At 34.0% G+C, this 19,922-nt stretch overlaps 2 protein-coding genes and 1 pseudogene across 2 annotated transcripts; 2 read left to right on the top strand and 1 right to left on the bottom strand.

Annotated features, from left to right (window-relative positions):
• Positions 1–10,299: 10,299 nt before the first annotated feature.
• On the bottom strand, positions 10,300–12,731 carry LOC132940992 (SCAN domain-containing protein 3-like; annotated as a pseudogene).
• A 736-nt stretch (positions 12,732–13,467) lies between these two features.
• LOC132940984 (uncharacterized) lies at positions 13,468–14,733 on the top strand. Its single transcript, XM_061008831.1, has one exon. The coding sequence runs from the start codon at positions 13,468–13,470 to the stop codon at positions 14,731–14,733; it is 1,266 nt and encodes a 421-aa protein (XP_060864814.1).
• A 421-nt stretch (positions 14,734–15,154) lies between these two features.
• On the top strand, positions 15,155–19,547 carry LOC132940978 (uncharacterized). Its single transcript, XM_061008818.1, is given in 6 exon segments — positions 15,155–15,208; positions 15,266–16,701; positions 16,818–17,293; positions 18,592–18,880; positions 18,976–19,471; positions 19,473–19,547. Coding segments are annotated over 6 exon segments (2,826 nt in total).
• The last annotated feature ends 375 nt before the right edge of the window (positions 19,548–19,922 follow it).

Raw genomic sequence — 19,922 nt, 5'->3', positions numbered from 1 at the left:
ACTCAATAGCGTAACTTTGAACGAATTTCACCCATTACCGAATATTACGGAAATATTAGACGGAGAGTTTACATGTCATTAAACTCGGGAGAGTTTACAATCGCCCTAACATAAATAATTGGGGGTATGAAAATCTAATAAAGCATTTTTTTTATATATATATGTTACTAGAAAGAACCGAAATAGTACAGGCTGAAAATAATACTTAGAACAATAACTAATAAGTAATATTACAATACAAAAAACAGCAGGACTGGGAGTTTGGTCGTTTATGTATTTTGTGTGTGACTGGTTTCGCTACTCGCGTTTGACGCGGCGCATCTATTCGTTTGGCCTAACCAGTGTTGCGTCAAGACGCCCGGCGTCAACATGTCAAAAAAATTTTCATTTTCCTCGACAGAGGACGAAGCTTTGATTACACTTGTGGAAAATAACAAATGTACCTATTTACGATAGTAGCCATAAACATCATAAAGACAATTATTATGTTAAGGATAATATTTGGAAAAATATATTATTATAAATATTATTTGTAGGTCTAGAAAGTTTTTAAGTATTATGATATATTTTATACACAGAATGAAATTTTCAAAAAAAAATAATTCAACCTACTCTATTACTAATAGAAAAAAAAATCATTTTAATAGGAATAATACCTATCATATAATATACTTAATAGGTTGTGTATGCTAACAGAGTGTCTTTGCTCAGAATCGTTTTTCGTATACAATGATTTTATATCATTGAATTCAAATGTACCCATTATCATCTACTACATACAGGATTGTAAAATAGTTAACTATTTTGTATATCATCAATATTTGTAAATATTTTGTTTATCAATTTTAAGATTTATAAAATAGTATATTAGGTTAGGTACTAATTAATACACTTTTTTAAATCGTCGTCTAATTTATTATATTTTTATAAAAATAAATATCAAATTTTACCTTAGTAAGTGCTAGTTTTTCCTCTAGAGATATTGGCTCAGGTACACGTAAAGTCAGTTTCTTTGTTTTTTCTTCTTGAACCAAAGATAAAATAAAATTGAACTGTTTACAATTTAGACGAAGAAATTCCCGAAATTTTTCATCGTCGTTAATAAGATGTCCACCAATCAAATTTTTAAAGAATCCTTCAGAGTTCTTCGTGGAAAATAAACTGTTAAAAGGTTTTCTTTTTTTTGGAATAATGTTCATAAGTAACTAATTTTCCATTTCTTCATCACGAAGCAACAACTCACAAATAATATTATTATTATTAATAATATTGTTCAAAATTAAATTTTGATTCATTTTGAAAAAATAAAAAATCAGAACTTATATGTGGAAACTACGTGCGGAAGAGAACGGTCGCAGTGGTTATGATTTAATTTTGTAAAATCAAACTAAAAGAGTGGGATAAAATAATAAAATCTATGGCGTCCGACGCTACAGAGAAAACAGGGTAAACGCTGCGTCCAGACGACGCGTCAAGACACGGCGTTCTGTCACGTCTAGACGCCGCGTCTGGACGCTGCAGGGAAACCGTACCTTTAGGGTATGAAAATACAGATTACGGCTCATGATAAACGGAGGAGTAGTAATATGTGTTTTTGTATGTTGAGTCGACAAAAACAACTAAATTAGCATATTAAAATATGAATATGCAGAAGACAGCTTTTGTCGTACAAAATAGGTACCAGAAGGGGTTTGAGAGACATCGTTCGTCAATCTAGAAAATAATATGAGGTTACGGACGAGGGCTCTTGCAGTCTAAATCGGAAATATTAACACAACATAAAGAAAAAAAAATAAAATATTTAATAGTATGTTGGAAAATAATAATCATTAGTAAGTAACTAAATAAAATAAATAATTACCAATAACAAAATCAATTTATAATATATCTACACTTGAAAATTGATAACTTGATATTTAATGGGAATATTAGAGGAACTATATTTAATGAAGATATATCAAACATAAATCAAAGGAGTTAAGAAAATTATATTATTATTGTATAAATGCCTAGAAAAAGAATGTATCAAACTATATAAATAAATTATTATTATATACCGAATATTACTATATAAAAAAATATATATACATATATTATGCATAAGTACTGTAACATTAATAATATTAACGAGCAATTTTACTGTATAATTATAACCATATATTGTAACCACTAACAACTTACACACAATAATTAATCAACCAATATATATATATCATGACACCAATTACTGTAAATGCGTTTCGCATACATTATAATATATTTATGTAAAATACTGGAAACAATATTAATATTCAATGAACTGTAAAACAAACACTTGTAATATCTAAATTGTAAACAAATTCACAAAAATTTGTACTAATGAAAATGTAAAATAACTAATTATGTTAATGATTAAGATTTATGTGCCTTAGAGAAACATAAGTCTTAATTTTTAGGGGTGAGGTGTTATGTACTTGAGGCAAGCATTATAATAAATAATAATATATATTTAAAACCCAATACTATGATTATAGACAGGAAAAGGCTTAGGTGCAATAATACACTAAATAGATAACCTAAGTTAGGACTTGCAAAATTCAATGATTAGAATTTTGTTATATTATTAAACACATCCAGGACCCGGGTAGCAAAATCACATCATGACCACACAAAAGATCAAATGGTAGGATTATCATACAATATTGAGTATTGGTAAAAAGGCGCCAAACATAATTTGGATATATAATATATTAATATATATACACTGATGAGTAATATTATTAATGTAAATTGTACATACATATATATGTATATTAGGACACACATCATTATGAACCATACTATCGATAGCGCTGTTAAACGGGATGTCCACAGTACGACTAAAAGATAATATAAACATAGAACAACCTAATCTAACGGGGTTTAATGACATTTCCTGGACCCCGTAATCACGTAGGCCACAGAAATGGGATAACAACCTTACCATTAAGAAAATGTAAACTATATATAGGAGAAATATGAGCACAGACTAGAATCAGACATGATACATGCTTAGCGAGAGACAGTACTTGCACCTTCATAAGCGTTATTGTATTCACAACCAATTTTACTACAAGTTTTAAAGTGTCAAATTAACAAATTAATAACAATTTCAACTCGTATTATTACTCTATCTTGTGACCTGTCATCCAACCACTTCAAAATCTAACTCTGTACGGGGATCACTACAATAAAGTAATAATAGATACCTATTAATTTTATTAGTTATTAAAAATATTATTTATTATTTTATCAATTTTTAATAGGTATTAATAATATATGGTTTTACATATTTTAGAATATTAAGTGAGAACTTGTTTTGAGTTTTATAGTGCAAATTTAAGAGCATTTTTTAAAACTTATTGAATTTATTGAACAAATTTGGTAAAGGGAACCATTGTTAGGTATATTAATAATTCTCAATTGATGATAGCTTCAAATAGCATAATATATTATTAATACATAATATATAGATTATAGAGGTACCTATATTTATTATTTTACAATATATTTTTTAAATATTTTAAATTTTAAAAGTTTTAATAATTCACAAGTGAACAAAATTTCGACAATTTGGCAACTTAACTAAGGGAATTTGTCGCCATTCTCCCCTTAAATGCTCCTTAGTGCCTCTAAATGGCCTTGTAGACACTAGATGGCATAGTTGGAGGTAACTTGACATCACCCATACATGAAAGGAGGGACCGATAAGAAGGGAGTATTGTCGTGGTGAACCAAGAAACCACTGCACGTGCTTTAAACATATAAAGTACCAACGTACCTCAATATTATATATCAAACATTTAAATTGGTAATCTTCTAAAAACCAAACCATGGTTACATCTAATAATTCATTATTCTAATTTACAACATTTTGATTACTAAAAAAGCCTATGTTTGTTTTTTTATTTTTATGAGTTTTGGAAACTATTGTTTGTAAGCTGATGGTAATAAAAACTTGATACTTTAATACTTAATTGACTTTAACTTAACGAGTTTATTGAGCGTTAATAGTTAACAATTCGGCGGGTAAGTCGAACGTGGAACGCACACGGACTCGAACAGACTGAAGGCGAGTGAACACATTTGGCCTTTCCTGACCTTTAGGACTGCCCTCGGCTCTAGTACAATTCTAAGTTCAACATAATATACCCATACATTAAAATATTAGATGTACATTCACCATATTCAAATACAAGAAGGCTCATCTCATATACATTAATTATATAAAAAGAAACATAGGTACTGCCTGGAAGGTAATAATACATAGTATCAAATACCTACATTATTTATATATATAAAAAAATATAACTGTATAATGGTAATAAGTGCAATATCATGTACATTAAATATTCAAAAAACAAAACTGCATAATACAAGTAATAAAATTGCAGTAACGAATACATTGAATAGGTATATATATATAAAGACAAAACGGCATGATGGTAATAAGTGCGGTATCATGTACATTAATGATAATAATAAAAAAAACAAATTGGAGTGGATGTTCGTGGTCCTTTAATTGTAATTTGGATGGTTGTCCTCCCAATCACAACCACTTCTACAATATCAAATTTAACGCTACCATAGTGTCGTTTGTCATAGTTTGTCAGGTACCTTTACGTCTCATTCGCCCTGGTCGTTTGCCGATATACTTAGACACTTAGTAATGGTTTGATTGTCCGATTTGCTTTTTTCCGCTGGCTTGAGGCTGCAGCGTTGAATTTAGCACTTGTCGAATGCCACGTACCTCATAAAATCGTTGAAATGATTCCGCAGTAAAACAGGATTTCCTTACATTGAAAATGCGTTCACACCGGCCACGTTAGTCGCAGAACCTCGACAGAATAATTATTACCCAGAGTATGTTGTATGTTGTAGGCGGTGGTGTATTGGAGAAAAAAGCGGGTATACGACGTATGTTTACAACACGTTTGGGCATCTTATCCCAAATTGCGACACGTTTGGGCACTAAAATGTAAAATGTATATTCCTTTGTTTAAAAAGTATATAAGATATGTACATACATGCATAATATATACATACAAATATACATATATATCAAAATAATATAGGTAACATATATAGCTAAGTATAATAGTATATACTGTATATTTGTATATACTTTTAATCCAGCGCGACGGTAGTGGCGCGAAGCTAAGTAAAAGAAAAAAGCGGAGCGGTCACTACCGTAGTACCGTAGTACATTACACGAGCACGATAATAATAACCACATTCGGGACTTCCTGCGATAATAAATATTATAGTAGAAAGTTATAAAAAGCGTAATCACAGACGTTATTGAAAATATCGAAAATCTATTTATCTGTAATTTCCAAAGTTGTATTAATAGTGTAACAAAATGCAATAGGTGCCTATCCATATTTATTTCACCATAAGTCCATATCAGACAATTAGTCCGTAGTCGCTTGTCGAGTACACAAGTACACAAGTGCTAAAGTAAATATTCTTACCATGAACTCTATAGATGATATATTTCTAACAAAACGAGGGAGACAATGTGTTCTGATACAAGGATATACGCTAAGTGAGAATAAACAATTTAAGGACCAAACTTTTCACTTCAGATGTAAAAATCGTAAATGTAACGTAACAGCAATCATTTGTGAGAAACTTGATTTAATAATTTCACAAAAAAATGATCACAATCATCCGGCCACTTCTGAAAATATTTTAAATCGACAAAAAATAATGTCTATACTTAAACGAAAGGCCATTGATGATGTGTTTACTAAACCAAATAAAATAGTCAGAAAAGTACTTAAAGATCAAACTACTGTTAATATAAGTCATTCAGATGTGCGTTTATTTAGAAAATCTATGTATGAAGCTAGGCGAAAACTAATATTAACTATTCCTAAATCAATAGACGAGGCTAAGCATCAACTGTTTTCAAATCAAAACTAATAATAACGAACAATTTCGTTTTATGAAAAATAATGAAAGCATACCAATATTCACTTGTTATACAAATTTAGTTATGTTGTGTGAAGTACGTGAAATTTTTGCTGATGTAACTTTTACATATTGTCCGTCATATTTGTATCAACTATATACAATCCTCATATTACAAAACAATTATTATCTGCCTATGATTTATTGTTTTTTAAATTCGAAATCAACTGATAAATATAAGGAAATGTGGACATTAATTAAAGAACTTTGTAAAAAATTAATTAACAAAGAAATACAAATTAACAAAATATATTTGGATTTTGAAAAAAGTGCACATATTGCAATCGAAGAATCGTTTTCAACTGTATACATTATTGCATGCCAATTTAATTTGGGTCAAAGCTGGTATCGTAAAATCCAATCAAATAATTATTTACTTAATCAGTATACAAATAATACAGAATAGTGTTATGGCTAAAATATTTTTTTTGGTCTAGCATTCTTACCACCTGAACAAGTTGATAATGGTTTTGTTGAGCTCATTTCTATAGCTCCCACAGATAACCATACGTTTACTGATTATATTTTAGAATATTATATTAATAAAGAGTATCAATTTCCACCAAATATTTGGGCAGAAACTCCCATAAATAATACTAGGACAACCAACAGACCCGAAGCTTTCCATAAACATTTCAATGCACAATTTTACCATCCGCATCCAAATATACATCATGTAGTAGACGTTCTAACTAACATTCAGCCAGAAACTGCATTAAAAATAAATAGTATAAAAAAAAATCAATTCAATTACTCTAGAAAAGAGGCTGAACTTAAAAGGAAATTTTTGATTGATAATTGGAATGCTTATGAATCATAAGTTATGATAAAGGAGACATAATACTAATTGAATACTTAAAAATTATGGGAATTCGTTAAAATAAAATATAAATATTATAATTTACGTAAAATATTATTTTTTTTTTTTATTAAACTTGATACCTTCATTATTTTGATTAATATAATATTACTATTTGTATTTAACACGAGTATAAATAACTTACGTATTTTATAACACTTTGTAGCTACATTATTATTTATTTTATTTGTACTTATATTATTTTGATTATTTTACAAAGTAAATAGTAACTTACACTTTATAAAACTTGTTACCTATATTATTTTGAGATACATAAAGGTATATATATTTTACATTTTAGTGCCCAAACGTGGTATTTTTTTAGGGATATAGAATGCACAACGTTGTTTGGATTTTGAATACTAAACAGGTAAAAATGCCCAAACGTGCTGCACCGCGATGTATACCCTATCATCAGTTTACTAATTTAGCGTATAACCTGTAAAATTACTAGAGATACGAAAGTATACGCGCGTATACCCACGTATACCTTTAAAATTAATCAAAAACTTAAGCAAAATAAAATATTAATTGCTTTCAGAAAAATATTTGTATCTTTATTTTCAACGATGGAAAATCAAATTTATATCAAATTTTTTTCAATGATAATCAACTAATAACCATCATATCAATATCAAACAATAATTCATATATTTACAATTATAATCACGGCTATGGAGTATGGATACAACCACGAACATATAATAGTAAGGACTGGCTAGTGGCTACTGCTCGACCAGTGTGATTCGCTTATTGTCACCATTTCAATAATAATCCGCTATAATTAATTATATCATGTTGTATAGTACCTATATTATAGTATAAAATTGTAATAATCTTACTTTATAAGTATTTTCACCGATTAAAAATAAAATAAGAGTTGTTATTATAATTAATAATGATTGAAATTCGGGAATAGGATTATGCAAACATTTTAATGATTATTTCATACTTTCATAAATCATAATATTGAATACATCAGTAGTCAGTAGTCTGGTGCAGTTATTTTGTTAAGGTTAAGTAATAATGATTTATAATATCTATTACAAATTTTCATTATAGGTTCATCAGAAAATATAGTATTGAAATTATAATATATTGTACCTACTGCATACTTGTTAAAACTGAATGAAATCAAGAATTAAAAAACAAAACTTTCTTAAATATCAAAAAAGCCGTATTTTTTCAAGTATATAGCAAAATAAAAATATATTGTACCCAATAATTAGTTGAATATGTAACTTATTAATATCTAAAATAATTTATCCAGACCAGAATAAAATTAACTATTTTATTAATGTAGGCATGGGATGATAAAATAAAGGTAGGTATTAATAAATCAGAAAATAAAACTAGTAGGTTAATTGAAAAAATGTCTACAAAACACAAACTATTGTAATGAAGCAATTTTTTATTTAAAACATTAGGTACTACGTACAAATTAAGTTTACTTAACTTAAATAAGTAATGCCTAACTTAAAGTAAATTTTGAAACCTTTTTTTTTATCATGTTTTCTTTTTTTGTTTCAATAAACAATAAACTACCTAATAGTAAATTTTCACATATTTTTACGTACTGTTGTTATCGGTTGTTGCGATTTTGTTAGGCGACCGCATATGTGGTGCTCATAGCGGAATTTCTCTATTATGGCGACGATAACCGAATCATAATTTAATATGGACGAGATAGCAGAGAGCAGCCCCGTGGATACAACTATTTAAAGCTATCAATGTTATGGACACAGTCCACAGATATTTTTATAATATTATCTGTGGTTATGGTTGGCATGAGGGACTGCAGATTATAAGAATAATGTTGTATTTATTGTATCGAAAGCGACTTCAAAAACAAAAGAGTAATTCACAGATACCTTATCACAATCAGTTAGATTTGGTAGAAAATAGTGACATTGATAAGGATTCACAGATTCTATAGTCGGTCAATTATTTTATATTTATGAAATTATGTAATATATTACTATTCAGATATTCTTAACAAAAAAGATTTTTATTAAATTACCAATTGTCTTATAATAATAATCGTTAGAAAAATGTATTAGATCAAATTTTTTTTTACCACATACAGGGCAAACAGAACGAAAGTATGTATAAAAAGTAAGTTCTAACTCAGTGCTTAGAAGGAACGCGTTCAAAAGAATCCATTCCTTTGATTTCGTTCCATTTTTAAGAACTTATCGGGAACGCTGTTCCTTTTTCATGTTTAGGAACGTACTGGAATTTCATTCACTTTTTAGAGGAACATGAACGTTTTTTTTCATTCCTTTCTTCTTTTATTTATTTTTAAATAAAAGTAATTTAATTGTTTTTAAAACTAAAAGGAAAAAAATTTATAGCTTCTTTTAAAATGTAGTAACTAATATGAAGAGCTATAAATATAAACCTGTATACGATATTATTGATAATGTTTACAAAATATCAATTCTGTATTTCTGTCGCGGCGGTTTACTTATATAAGTTAAAACTTTTACTAAATGTCTAAATAACAATGTGTTATGTTAAAAATTTTAAAATTAAAGCAATTATAGTATAAACATGTACCTACGTCCAAATGGAGTTTAGTGAGTAATGTCTACGATTTATATTATTTTGATGAAAACGATATTATTTTGCAAATTTTTACGTATTTAGTATGATTGTATTTATTGTATTTAAGCTGGTAATAATTAAATAGATCAAAGTATATAACTTGATTTTTTGGTCAAAGATAAATGTTATTTTTAGAAATACAATTCTTTGGTATAATATACGTTAAAATAGTGAATAGTTTGACGGAGAAAGATGAACACAATCAATAAAACTACGTAGGTACTAATATAAAATAAGTAAAATATCTATACAAAAAAAAATGTTGTCGTAGGATGTAACACACGTATTTCTACTATTAAATGGGAATTATAAATTTATTAATAAATATGCATGCAATAAATAAGAAAATTATTTTGAATTTTTATTCTCAATTATATAATATTAAGACAATCAGCCAATGATTGTTTAACTTTAATAAATAAAACAATTTTTGTGTAATTATATTTTTGTGTGTAAAATTTAAATGCATATTTTTGCATATTGTAAGAAAACACGTATATTATCTAGTTTTTATTAGCATACAAATCCTTGCACTACTAATAAGTGACGATTTTTTGGCGTGCACGTCTCAAAGGGACCGAGATGATCGATATAAATGACTTGGAAGAGACGCATTCCTGGGTAATTGGGAGCAGAAAACCAGGTTTTTTCCAGTAGGACGTTTATGCTGTAGACCAGTGTTCCCAAACTTTTATCTTTACCGCCCACTTCCAAAAAAAAAATCCAACAGACGCCCCTTAAAAAAAATATTGTTACAAAAGTATGCAATGAAAAATGAAATTTATTGTTTATAAATATATATATAGGTAATGTATAGGTACAAATGAAAAAAAAATATCTTAATAAGATGGATGTGGTTGGTGTTTTGCTAGAAAGTTCGTTGATATTAGGTTCGATTTTCGTAAGTAGGATTCTTGAGTCCTCACGATTAATTATTTGTAACCGTTGTCTTTTTGTATTGGTTACTGCACTAAATCCACGTTCAACCAAGTAGAATGATGGAAACGCGATCAAAAATGTTTGTACAACAGCCCACAATCCAGGATAAAGTATAGGTATCTGATTTTGTAGCCAAAATACTTGGTAACCTTCCTTGATCTTTAATTTTAATTCCTCATTTGTAGTTACTTCTATCAATTCTTCTTCTAATTTTGCAGAATCTATGGTTTCTGTATTTGAAAATAGATCTAAAACCCATTTGGGTATGTCCATTTTAAGAATATCCTCAAATCGTTTGTTGAAATCGGAATGTAGTGCTTCCAGGTGTTGACAATATGTCATTAAATCTTCATCATTTTTTTGTTCTATTGATACATTTGGAAACTGTATAAATTTTTTTCGTCCTAAATTTCTTTTGTACATAAGAAGTTTTATTAAAAATGCAGAAATTTTTGTTTAGTTTAAATTCAAATCATCACCTTGAAGCTGCAAATTTGTTTCATTAAATTTTTTAAACATGTCAGTCAAATAAGCAATGTCACTTCTATAATTAATTAAGTTACCTCGTAAAATATCATCTTTAGTTTTTAAAAACTCAAGCAACTAGTCAAACAACTCATAGAATCTGTCTAAACAGGCACCTTTCGACAACCAACGAACTTCTGTGTGAAATAATAATTGATTGAATTCTTCATCAGTTTCTGTACAAAGTTGTCCAAACAATCTATCATTCAATGAATTATTTTTGGTGGCTGGAGCTCCATTGGTCGCAACTGATAAGTTATTACACATAGGAATTTCTTTTTCTTTAAAAAAAACTCTTCCGATGTGTGATATAAGGAGAATCCTTTAGTGTCGGTCATCAAGTTTTTAGCAAATAATAATTTTTGGCAAATCTTTTCTTCTTTAACGAATCGTACGTAAGCTAATAATAAGGCTTCGTTACCTGGTAAAGTTGATTCATCAAGTTGTATAGAAAATTTGGTGGCTTTTAAAAACTCGCATAATAATTCTTCGACAAATTGTGTCATTTCATCAATTCTCCTTTCCACTGTATTATTGCTCAGAGGAATTTTTTTAATGATGTCAAAATTTGGTTTATGCAGTACTGTGTTTATTACCTCGTTTATAGCTGGTAAAATAAGTTCTTCGCCAATAGTATGCGGCTTACCAGATTTGGCAATCAGTAGAGAAATGTTGTATAAAGCTCGCAATCCGTCATCATCGTGTTTTGACGTTGTTAAAAACATATTGACCAATGTCGGCTCTTTTAAAAATTTTTTTTCAAGTGTTTTAAAATAAAATAAATCCATATTTTTTTTATCAGCATGAACTTTTGTTAAATGTTCTTGCAGTCTCGACGGTTTCATAGCTTCGTTTGAAAATACTTTTCGGCAAATGAGACTAATGTCATACCGTTCGTTAGATTCCAAATCCCCCGTCGTGTGCACTTTTACTTCGTACCCCGATCATCAGTAAAACTCAGTGTCTTTTTATTTTTGTTAATAAAGTATAAAATTCGTCAGTATGACATACAAATCTCGTAGTGTTCTTTCGTTCTATAACTAATTGCTACAAATCTTTCCAAACCTCTACATATTTACTGGTCCTTCGAGCCGGATGAGAAAAGACAAACCGTGACCTTGTCATACATCCACATCCACAACAGAAAAGTCACTCAAGTCACTATCATATCATCAGCGATTCTTGACTACTGGTGTCATTTTAACTATTGAAGTTAAACGCTACACAAACCATGACGCTTCCCGCCTTCGCTGGATACGTTGAATCAAAGGCCCGTGTAATCCGAGCTATAGACAGAATCACTGCAATGGTTACCGCGGCCGGTGAGTTTAAGGCTGATTCAAAAAATATTGCAAAACGGGTAAAAATTGAGCAGATGCTTCGAGAACTCAACAATATCCATTGGAAGGTTGAAGAGGACATCCAGTACATGGAAAACGCGGTCAGTCTAGGGAAAGCTCCAACTGATTTCGTAGATGCGTCCAGTAGCCGTCAACTTCTCTGCCACTTTCGACAATCTGTACTACGAACTTGCTGCCTTTTCAGATGTGCAGAAAATCTCACTAACACCTGTCCTGGATCAATCTCTCTCAGCAACCTTAAACCAAACCATCAATAATGTATCAACTAACGTATCACATTACCAACTGCCGAAACGAACGTTTCCGATCTTTTCTGGCATCATTACTGAGTGGCAAGGATTTGATGATCTGTTCAACTCCATTATGTCACAAGCCCCGGACCTTCCAGACATAGAAAGATTTGAGTTTCTAGAAACGTCTCTTGAAGGTGAAGCGAAGACAGTCATAAACCATCTCCCGTAAACGTCCACAAATTACCATAGTGTGTGGGAAATATTGCGAGCTCGATACGGGAACAAGAGTGACTTGGCAAGAATCCACATTCAAGCTCTTCTCGCCCCACACAAAGTTCTATCTACTGATGCTCAATCAAATCATTGATCAATGCGATCCTTGAACACACCACAGCATTGGCCAATCTGAGCCTCACGACTCGTCAGTAGAGCTCATTGTTAGTTCACATATTTGAGCAATATCTTGACTATGAACTTAGGCTGGGAACTGATCCTTGGTGACAGGCACCAACCGCAGTTGACTGGTTCGTCGAATTTCTACGTTGTCACGTGCGGGCAGCCAAAGCACGAGTAGGACACTACGCTACGGTCAGTCCAGGTATAGCTGACTCATCAAGAGTCAAATCTAAACCATCGCCGTCAAGAGGAGCTCGTCCAACAGTGTCATCTAAAGTTCTCGTGGCAACCACCAAATCCACGTCGGGCCCAACCACTATGTAAGGAAGCCCATTCAGTTCGAAAGTGCGCAGTCTTCGAGAGCTAAAACCCAAGCGAACGATTCCAAACGGCAAAGAAGCTTCAGTTATGCATCAATTGTTTGGGATCTGGACATACGTCGTCGGCATGTCCATCAAGGTATACATGCCAAAAATGTAAGAAACAGCATCATAAACTTCTGCACTTCCCGGATGATGTAACCACGGGTGACCATGTTCCTTCAGCAGCTACGATGTTCACTGCCACTCAAAGAACTCAGCCAATCCTACTATCAACATTACTCATCAGTGTCGCATCAGTCGACCACCAGAAACATACTCTACGAGCACTATTGGATACGGGATCTCAGGTCAGTTTTATCACGAAGCAGTGTGCAGATCGCCTATCTTTGACCCGCCGACGTTGTACCTCAAAAATCAGCGTGTTCTCAGGCACACCGGTTAACGTGGTGTCCGGCATGACCACAATCACAATGCCACCAGTAAACCAATCTGAATTATCCATTCCTCTCGATGTTCTTATTGTACCAAAGATCACAGATGTCACACCTCAAGAAACTATTCAAGCAACATCGTGGCCTCACATAAATCAACTGGATCTGGCAGATCCAACCTTCCAGACTTCAGGACAAGTTGATATCCTGCTCGGCGCAGACGTCGCACCAGCTATATTCACCGGTGACCGAATTGCTGGTCATCGACATCATCCAACGGCATTTGGAACTGTATTTGGATGGGTTTTGATGGGACCAGCTGCTGCAATGACACCCAAGTCAGTCACGTCAATGTTAGTCACCTCTGAGTCGACACTTGAACAGTCCCTGTCAAAATTCTGGGAGTTGGAGGAGCCACCCCATATACACCATTTGAGCCCAGATGAAATCCACGCAGAAAGAATATTCACGTGCTCAGTGAAACGTCTGGCCTCTGGTCGATTTAGCATTGCGCTATCAATGAAACATCCTCGCCCAATCCTTGGAGATTCTCGGAGCATGGCTCAAACGCAATTTCGGTACTTGGAACGCCGATTGTCGCAAAATGAAGAGCTTTCCCAACAATATAAGGAGTTTATGAGAGATTACCTTGTGAGTCAACATAAAGAGGTAGTCCCGACGAATCAAAAAATGACTCCATATTGCTACTACATCCCACACCACTGCATCATGCATCCTGAGAGTAAGACAACTAAACTCCGAGTCGTCTTTGATGCATCTGCTGTGACCACCACGGGACAATCACTCAATACCAACTTATACACAGGTCGCAAGCTTCAACAGGACTTACCACGTATTCTGATCCGTGCCCGAGTACACAAGGTTCTGTTTACAGCTGACATCAAGCAAATGTATAGACAAATTAAAATCCATTCTGAAGACCGTGATTATTTACGGATTCTTTGGCGATTTGAACCTGATGAACCAATAACAGAATACCGTCTCTGTACTGTAACATATGGCAGAAGGCTCCGCATCAAGCATTGCGAACCTTACAACACCTAGCGAAGATCGAGGCGACAACATTCCCTATCGCTGCTCAGATCCTCATGCAAGACACGTTTGTGGATGATATACTCACAGGGGCCGATTCTCCAAAAGCAGCTTTAGTGCAACAATCACAATTAATTGCTCTATGCAAACAAGGCTAATTTCAACTTCGTAAATGGGCCAGCAACTCTCCCGTGATCCTTCAGGCTGTATCGGACAATGAGCGCTCCATGTCGACTGATGTACTATTCGACGATGAGCTGGAGACTGGGCTGAAAATCCTCGGGATGCAATGGAATCCAAAATAAGATAATTTCTCTTACAGCTTTCAGTGTCCAAATTCAAGTACAACAAAACGCTCGATCCTGTCGGATCTTGCACGCATTTTTGATCCTCTCGGCTTCCTCTCACCTGTGACCTTTTTGTCAAATACATGATGCAGTTACTATGGACATCAGGAATCGGATGGGACGATCCCATTCCCGAGCAAGTGCAAACAATATGGCAGCGGTACTAAAGTGAAATTCAATGCATACAACATCTGAAGATTCCCCGTCGACTTACCACGGAAGGAGAAACTCAGTATGAACTCCACGTCTTCTCAGACAGTTCCGAAAAGGGTTATGCGGCCGCAGTGTATCTACGTTGTGATTCCGGAAACCGCGTAAATTGCAACCTCATCACAGCAAAATCCAAGGTGTCACCTCTGAAACGAGTGACTATCCCATGGTTAGAATTATGCGGTGCAGTGTTGGCAGCTCAACTGTTGCACTATGTGCACGAACTTCTCAAACAAGTACTATCCATCAACGCCATGCACGCCTGGACTGATTCAACGACCACTCTCGCCTGGATTCAATCATCTCCACATCGATGGGCTACGTTTACTGCAAACAGAACCAGCCAGATCCAGAGCCTCACACCACCATCACTTTGGCGATATGTTCCAACCAGCGAAAATCCAGTAGACTGCGCGTCTCGTGGACTCTACCCTACCAAACTTCTGAAACATCCAATGTGGTGGAATGGACCTGCGTTCCTGGTCCAAGATCACAGTACATGGCCCTTATGTCTTGCTACAGCCGTTACAGACCTCGAAGCACGACCCACAGTCCTCGTGATAACGCCGACTACTACCATTTTTGACCACCTCATCCATCGATTTTCGTCATTACAAAGGATCATTCGCATCATCGCATATTGTAAACGAGTTTTTGCGAACATCAAACCCAACAGAATAGAACCATCGACCACTGAACCAAGTCATGCACTGGAAGTCATTATACTCGCCGTACAAAGACAAGCGTTCGGTGACGAAGATCCTACTCACAAAGGCGCCAGCAAGTTACGTGGCTTGAATCCCTTTATTGACAACCATGGACTCCTTCGAGTTGGAGGTCGTCTGGTTCACGCTGATATTCCGTATGAGCAGAAGCACCCGAGTCTTCTGCCGAGGACACATCGATTTACTCACTTGCTAATTGACGACACCCACCGTCAACTCAAGCACCCAGGAGCTACGACAATGCAATCCATCATCCAGCAACATTATTGGATTGTAGCTAGTCGCCAAGTTATTAAATCTCGTTTACGTCACTGTATTGCCTGTTATCGAATTCGTTCTCGAGGAGTTCAGCCTGTAATGGGAAATTTGCCAAAATTCCGTCTACAGCAAGTAAAGCCATTCACTGCAGTCGGGGTCGACTACGCTGGTCCAATCCTGTTAAAACCGTCAACAACACGCAGAACTGTACCATGCCAGGCATACATATGCCTCTTCATCTGCATGGCAACAAAGGCGCTATATCTTGAACTCGCCTCAGACTTGTCCACTGAGACTTTTCTGATGGCCTTTAGTCGTTTTATTTCACGTCGAGGCCCAATTCAACAGATGCACAGTGACTGTGGAACCAACTTTGTAGGTGCCTCCAAGTTGTTTGAAACAGTTGATAAATCCACGCAATCTACTGAACACCAGGAAAAGTGTAGGAGTTTTTTGACAGCACGGAACATCAGCTGGCACTTCAATCCACCATCCGCACCTCACTTCGGGGGTCTTTGAAGGCTGGAGTGAAGTCAACAAAAACATTGATTCACAGAACTATCAGTCTACATCGACTCAAGTACGAAGAACTCAGTACCCTTTTAACTCAGATCGAAGCCACACTAAATTCACGGCCGTTGAGTGCACTCAGTCCTGATCCATTGGACTTCGATGCACTATCGCCCAGTCATTTCCTTACACTGATGCCCAGCACTGCAAACGTCGATCCGAGCTTGGATAACATACCAACGTCACATTATAAACGCTGGAAACTAATTTTGGAGCTACACAACCACTTTTGGAAACGTTGGAAAAACGAATATCTACAGACTCTCCAGCTTCGATCGAAATGGTTAACCGGTCAAAAGAACCTAACGGTCGATACGTTGGTCCTTATTCGAGAACCAACTCCTCCGCTGTGCTGGAAGCTTGGGCGGATCACGGAAGTTCATCCAGGACAAGATGGTGTCGTCAGGGTGGCCACCGTGAAGACTGCAACCGGGCTTCTCAAACGTCCAACAGTCAAACTTTGTCCTTTGCCAATATTTTGAATGCCGGATGCATTCAAAGGGGGCAGCATGTTCACACACAGAGTCGCGGCGAAGATAACGCACACCACTGCCCTCCCGTCCACCTCACGCTTATCGTACCTTATTTTTATATTTGACTCTAATTAAAATTATCATTAGTATTAGTACGCCCTTTTCTAATTGTATAATTATTATTTATGCGTCTATCGGCGATTGCACTTTTGCTGTTTCGGGTTTCTGTCACAGAACACGGCACCGGTAACTCGCTAGTCCGTCACAGAACACGGGACCGGCTGAAATAATCACCGATAGACAGCATATAAAAGGCCGCACGACCAACGCCAATGCACCAGTCTTTTACCTGATCTGTAGCAAAACCCACCCGGGCAGACTTGCGCATTTCAGGTAGAAACCTCCACACCCGAATCTATCGGACGGTATTTATATCGGTCAATAGTGCAATAGTCAGAGTATTCCGGCATTGTACTGATCATATATCTGCCGCAGTTCATGGGGCAATAGTCGGAGTATTCTGGCATTGCACCGAATGTCATACCGTTCGGTAGATTCCAAACACCCGTCGTGCTCACTTTTACTTCGTACCCAGATCATCAGTAAAACTCAGTGTCTTTTTATTTTTGTTAATAAAGTATAAAATTCGTCAGTATGACATACAAATCTCGTAGTGTTCTTTCGTTCTATAACTAATTGCTACAAATCTTTCCAAAACTCTACAATACGTATTGTTGGAATTTAGTGATAAGTTTATATTACTATGCTGTACTTGTGCCCTATGGGTTTTTAACTAAAGTTAAAATTAACCAGTTGACCAGTAAAAACGTATACCATCGATTAGATCGATTATCTACGTTTTGAATGATTTGTACCCGTTGTCGTTTCTTGTCTGCCGTGCGATAAGTTTATTATTATAACCTAACCAGTTGACCAGTCAAAACGTATACTATCGATTAGATCGATTATCTACGTTTTGAATGATTTGTACCCGTTGTCGTTTCTTGTCTGCCGTGCGATAAGTTTATTATTTCATTATTTCTTGTCCTTTAATATTCCTAGCTAGATACAGCATAAATATTTAACACAAATAGTGAGTTTTTACTTTTTATATACATTTAAATCTTTTATACAAGTAGTGAATTTTATTAAATTATTAAATTAATTAATATTTATTTATAATGTCATAATTAATTGAATCCACGAAAGAACGAGATGTTTTAGTGAATAATGGTTATATGTATTTATTTGATGCATTAAGTAGTGATTAAGAACGTCGTTTTTAAGGTTGCCGAAACAAAAATGAATGCAAAGCTCGGGTACACACAACGGTAGACGATATTGAAATAATAAAATCAATAAATGAACATATTCATGATTCTGAAGCACCAAAAATCGAAGGAAATATAGCAGTTAACCGTATAAAACGACGTGCAGCTGAAACCACGGAATCCACATCAAATGTCATAAATGAATGTCTGGCCGGATTATCAGAAGCAGTTAAAGTAGGTGCTGAATATTTAAATTGTGTACACCCTATTATATATGCATTACTGCCTGATAAATATACAAAAACGTATGAAAAACTTTTTCAAATGTTAATAAATCTATGTCCTGGGTTAAATCTTACATCAATTTCATTAGACTTTGAATTAGCTGTTATAAATGCAGTAAAAAAACATTTCCCAAATATTATTATTTATGGTTGTTTCTTTCAACTCACAAAAAATTTCAAAAAAAAATTGGCGAATTGCATCTTATATCAAAATATAATAACGATGCAGATTTTTCTATTCATGTTAAAATGATAATTGCAATTGCATTTGTTTGCATCAACAATATTGACATGGCAATCGACGCGTTAGATGCATATTTAACAGAAGAACTTCAGTCCTTGCTTGAATGGTTTGAAGATAATTATATCGGAAGATTAAATCGAAATGGATGTGGACGGAGACCTGCTAGATTTCCACCATCAATTTGGAATTTATACGAACGAGTACTTAATTGTATACACAGAACAAATAATCATGCAGAGGCTGCCAACCGTAGAATAAATGTTGAAATGGGAATAGTTCATCCTACATTATGGTCATTTATAACGTGCTGAAAAAAGATTCAAGCTAGAAGAGATACATATTTATTTCAATTGGAATCAGGAAGGAGTCCCCCCTAAAAAGCTCAAAAAATATATTGACACAGACAAACGTCTTTTAAACATAGTTCAAGAAGCAGATACATGAGACATTTTAACATATTTAAGAGGTGTAGCACATAATACTTATTTACAATAATAATGTTTTTTTAGTAGTTAATTAATATGTCGATTGTATTTTTTAAATTTTTTTAATCAACTGAATTTTTTTAAATCGAATAAATAATAATAATAAATTGTATTTTATTTATTTTTATTTTATACTAAAAATAACCTGAGACATTTACGCCAAAATGGCTTCACGTCAAAATGGCTTCATGCCAAAACGGCCACGCCAAAATGTCCTAGATCCCAAGCACTAGCTTAAGAAAAACGAACGTAATTGTCTGGTTGGATACGATGATTCACGTATCACGTTAGATGTTCTAATACTAACCCGAGTATAATAATATTATCAAAAGTG

Source organism: Metopolophium dirhodum, chromosome 1 (assembly GCF_019925205.1).
Source record: "Metopolophium dirhodum isolate CAU chromosome 1, ASM1992520v1, whole genome shotgun sequence".
NCBI classification, from domain to species: Eukaryota; Metazoa; Arthropoda; class Insecta; order Hemiptera; family Aphididae; genus Metopolophium; species Metopolophium dirhodum.
This window is presented reverse-complemented; position numbering and strand designations above follow the sequence as displayed.